We start from the raw sequence: 4914 nt of genomic DNA on the forward strand, positions 1-4914 counted from the left end.
TATATATATATATATATACATATATATATATATATATATATATATATATATATATATATATATATATATATATATATATATATGTGTGTGTGTGTGTGTGTGTGTGTATATATATATATATATACACACACACACACACACACATATATATATATATATATATATATATATATATATATATATATATATATATATATATATATATATATATATATATATATATATATATATATGAAATTACCGTTTAAACTGGACTGTTCTCAGTCTTGCTCTTCTCTCTGAATATACCTACATACACAGATATATATGTATATATACATATGTATATATCTCAAACACACAAACAAACATGTATGTATGTATGTATGTATGTATGTATATATGTGTGTGTATGTGTGTGTCTGCCCGTCTGTCTGTGTGTGTTTATGCGCCATGTATGGTAATACCTGCACAGGTGTGTATGTTATACATGTACGAAGAACCAAACCTAGGATAACATCAATGGTGAAGCAATGTGAAGGACGAGGAAGATATTTGGTATATAAAAATAAGTTGTTGAAAGAGATTACAAAAGTTTTTGTTTTGAAGACCAACTGTGTATGAAGAGCACAGATATATGTGGGAAAGGTACTGACATGTAAACACGAGTGCAAGATCAGGCTGAGTTAAAACTGTAATATTCTTTAATATATCTATGGATAGAGTGATACAAGAAACCTGAGAAAGGAAATTAAACGGATGTTTGAATATTGCAGAAGACCCAAGAATGAAATAAAAGAAGGGAATAAAGTAGTTTCATTTTACAACACAAAATAGCATGGAAATGCTCAGTACTTTCTTTAACTTATTTTCTTGTCATTAAGTAGCTTAGGGTATGAAGATTTGTGATTTAAAAAATACAAATAAATAGATTGTGTAATGGTTGACGTACGTTTTACAAAATTTAATGCAGAGATTGAGTGAAGAGAAGAGAAGTTGCAGAATCTGGTAAGATTCCAAAAGTATTTGAAAGAGGAAATAATTATACAAATGCAACAAGGAATAAAGCTAATAGGACAATTAGAAACTAGTGTGATGGAACATTGTTTGTTAATGTGGATACTGGAAGAACGGAAGTGGCTGTTTCTCAAAAGTAAATCAGCAATCAAGTATAACACCTTTGAATTCTAAATGAGTTGTACAAAGTTAAAAAGAAGTTTTCAATGATAAGATCTGGATGTCGAGAAGCCATTTGGTTTGCTTGGTGTTGTCAGGTGTAGTAGAAAAGAAGAATTTGTAAAGAATAGCCTAGACTGTTTGGAAATACATGTGTCGGAGGATGGCAATGTTAGAAAAAATGAGTAATAGAACATGTGAATCATGAAAGGTAACAGCATGTGTGTAAAAGTAAGGGAAGAGGCTTGAAATAGTTAGGAAAGACGGTAATAGATGAAAGGATTGTTGTGCCAACTCACCTTTATAGAAGAGGAGTATTATTATTATTATTATTATTATTATTATTATTATTATTATTATTATTATTATTATTATTAGCTAAATTACAACCTTAGTTAGAAAAGCAAGATGCTTTAAGCTCAAAGGCACCAAGAGGGAAAAATAGTCCACGGACGAAAGGAAATAAGGAAATAGATAAACTACAATAGAAGTAATAAACAATTTAATTAACATATTTAAAACAATAACAACATTAAAAAGGATCCTTCATAAATAAACCATAGATGAGACTTATGTCAGTCTATTCAACATAAAAAAAAAAAAAAAAAAAAAAAAAAAAAACATGCTCTGAAAGTTTGAACTTATGAAGTTCTACCGATTCACCTACCTGATTGATCATTTCACAACTCTGTCACAGCTGGAATAAAACTTCTAGCATATTGTATAATATTGAGCCTCATGATGGAGAAGACATGGCTATTAGAATTATCTACATACCTAGCATTACGAACAGGGTGATATTGTCCAGAAAGATCTGAATGCAAAGGATGGTCAAAATTATGAAAAAAAAAGAAAATCTTATGGGTATATATGATATACACGCTTCATGACTACATTTGTCATTCTATGGTCTATCGAAAAATCAATACTCGTGGTATGTTTAAAAGAGTATCGTGCTATGTCTGTTAAACATTATATTTTACAAGATCTCTACAATATTGAATCTCTTAAACTATGACAGAAGAAAGGAAAGTTAACAATCTTGCTTTTGAAATTATTGAAAGTACAGAATTTATTAGAAAATTCTAGTTTTCAAAGGCTTCAATACCGTTGCGGGGTCTTAACGTTTATCGACAAAATTAGTGCTAATTAAATCAGGTGACTCATTAGAATATTATGAGAAACGTAGAATCATATTAATATCTACTATCTCTTTGAAAGAAATCAATTGGAAAAAATACTTGACTTTAAATTTGACATCGATAATTAGTCGAGAAATGTTCAATGCAAACAGTGCTGAAAATACGAGATATTTGAACTTTTATTTAAATCATAAACGGTGAAATTCTAATCTTTTATCCGAAAATAAAACAATAAAAGCATACCTTTTGACCTTGAAGATAAAAATGTCTCGTTGTTTAAAAGTTTAAAGACGCTTTTCTTTAAAATTTTAACCAATGTTCGATGAAAGTTTTTAAGACTTTAAAAATCTTTTCTCTGAGTAATCAGACATTTCGTATTGGAATATATAATTACATTATAAAGAAAATGGCAAAGCACTGGCTTTCTTATAACCTCATAAATGTAAAATAATTACACTTCCAATATGTTTGTCCAGTAAACATCGGCTTTCTTATGACCTCATAAATCTAAAAAATTACAGTTCCAATATATGTCTGTCCTGAAAAACATTTTACAGATAATTGTTTCAGAATATGCATTTAGTGTATTTAATACTGATCTCTATAGTTTTCTCTCTTCCAACGGGATTTTGAAAAAGTGAATATTTTTTGTCTGACTTGCGTCGTAGGCACCATGGCTCTTGTAAAATGCCGCCGATGGTTTATTATCAGCATCAACAGTGTGGTTACAGCAACTGATGTCATTCTGGAGGCCTTCCTGAAATGAAGGATGATAGGATTGTACAATAGACTGAAAAAGCATGAATGAATAAGGAGAAAGAAAATAAGGAACCAATGAAATAAATAAACTGCAAGAGCAGTAATGAACCATTGAAATAACATATTTCAAGAACACTAACAACATTAGAATATATCTTTCATAAATAAACTATATAATTAGACTTATGTCATCCTATTCAACATAAAAAAACATTCCCTGAAAGTTTGAACTTTTAAAACTTCACCGATTCAGCGACCTGGTTAGGAAGATCATTCCACAACTTGGTCACAGGTGGAATAAAACTTTTAGAGCACTGTGTAGTATTGAGCCTTATGATGGAGAAGGATCAAAGTATGTCAAAGAATAAAATTGATCTTTTAAAACACTGCTAGAAAACTATAGCTACTACTTGATGGAATATAAACGCTACAATAGCCCTTTTAACTATTGTCGAGTTGACATGATGGATGAGGATAAATATAGCATCTTTATTTCATTAAATCTTAGTGCTTTCTTTTGTTACATCAGTGCATGAACTGATTCTTAATGATTTACATTACATTGATATTAAAGATCAAGATTTTGAGTGTCTAAAAGATTACTTGGTTGACAGAATCTACCGAGTACGATTTGAAAACTCTCATTTATCATATGAACACTGTTAAAAAAAACCGTAATTTTAATCGGCAATTCCAGGAAAAATATAGTGTTCTCAATCGTATTTCAGTAAATACAGGCAACCGTAATCTCTATCATACTTTGTTATTATTTTCAACGGGGTAATGACCGTAATATAACTCCTTTACATCAATATATCTGTTTTTAAAACGATAAAAATCCTGGAATAAATGCTGCCAGGCATTTACCGCTTTTATTAATACAAAGTTTCAACAGTGGGTCATTAAGCTGAGGTGTACTATGAACAATATTATTTTCTATCTATACTATGGGCCTATCAAAAGTACTGCAGAGTTGAAGCTATTTTTAGATGATACACAATTATACTTCTCAAAAAATGACAATAATAATACAGCTGAGAATTTATACCACGTTGTTACTGGTAGTATGGTTTGGATGGCAATTAAACAACTAAAACTAAATACAAATAAAACTTTGAGTTCATGGTAGTAGAAAACAATAAATATCAAATAATCATGGTGATATGCAAATGAATATAATCAACAGCTTAGTCTCAATATCTAGTTCATGGCCTAGGTGTAATACTGGACTATAATTTGTGCATAAGAACTCTAAATAAATAGTATAGTGAGACTCACTGAATATCACCTTAGAGATATTGCTTTTCAAAAGTAATATCTAGATGAATATTCTCTACAGAAACATGTGATGAACTGTGTTATTACTAGGATTGACTACTGGAACTTTTTCTATTACATGATACCCGGAATGCATCTTCAGAAGTTACAAAACATAATGAACAGACGAGCAAGATTGCTAAAATGTGTCCCTCCTCCCAACGTAAGAATAGTTACTGATGCTTTCAAATAAGCTTACCTAAGATTGTATTACAAATTCCCACTAGACATAGGAAGGATTGATAATACTAAGGCTTTAAAGAAGTTGAAGGATTTCCTATTCACAAAAAGTTGTGAAATCGCAGATATGATAATTAACACGGATTTTAGAATGTATACGAAAAATATCTTGTAGGTCCCAGAGGGCACAGGGGTTTTCCTTGTGTGTCAGGAACAGTAAAAAAAGAAGCAAAGAAAAGCGAAGCAAGATAAAATAAATTAAGTAAGGAATAGATAGAAAAATATCCTAAATTATGTCCAAACGGGCCTTTCTTTTTAGAATGTCCTGTGAAGGGTTAAGACATTATGTTTTGTTTATTTG

At 30.2% G+C, this 4914-nt stretch overlaps 1 protein-coding gene across 4 annotated transcripts in view; it reads right to left on the reverse strand.

Moving 5' to 3' along the window:
* Positions 1–1774: 1774 nt before the first annotated feature.
* LOC137648021 (spermidine/spermine N(1)-acetyltransferase-like protein 1) overlaps positions 1775–4914 on the reverse strand; it is a 53718-nt gene continuing 50578 nt past the window's right edge. For all 4 annotated transcript variants that reach the window (XM_068380968.1, XM_068380977.1, XM_068380972.1 and 1 more), the window contains exon 7: positions 1775–3054. In XM_068380968.1, the coding sequence (XP_068237069.1) occupies positions 2899–3054 (156 nt within the window). In that variant the 3' untranslated portion in view covers positions 1775–2898. The remainder of the gene's footprint in view (positions 3055–4914) is intronic.

The sequence above is a fragment of the Palaemon carinicauda genome, chromosome 1 (assembly GCF_036898095.1).
Source record: "Palaemon carinicauda isolate YSFRI2023 chromosome 1, ASM3689809v2, whole genome shotgun sequence".
NCBI classification, from domain to species: Eukaryota; Metazoa; Arthropoda; class Malacostraca; order Decapoda; family Palaemonidae; genus Palaemon; species Palaemon carinicauda.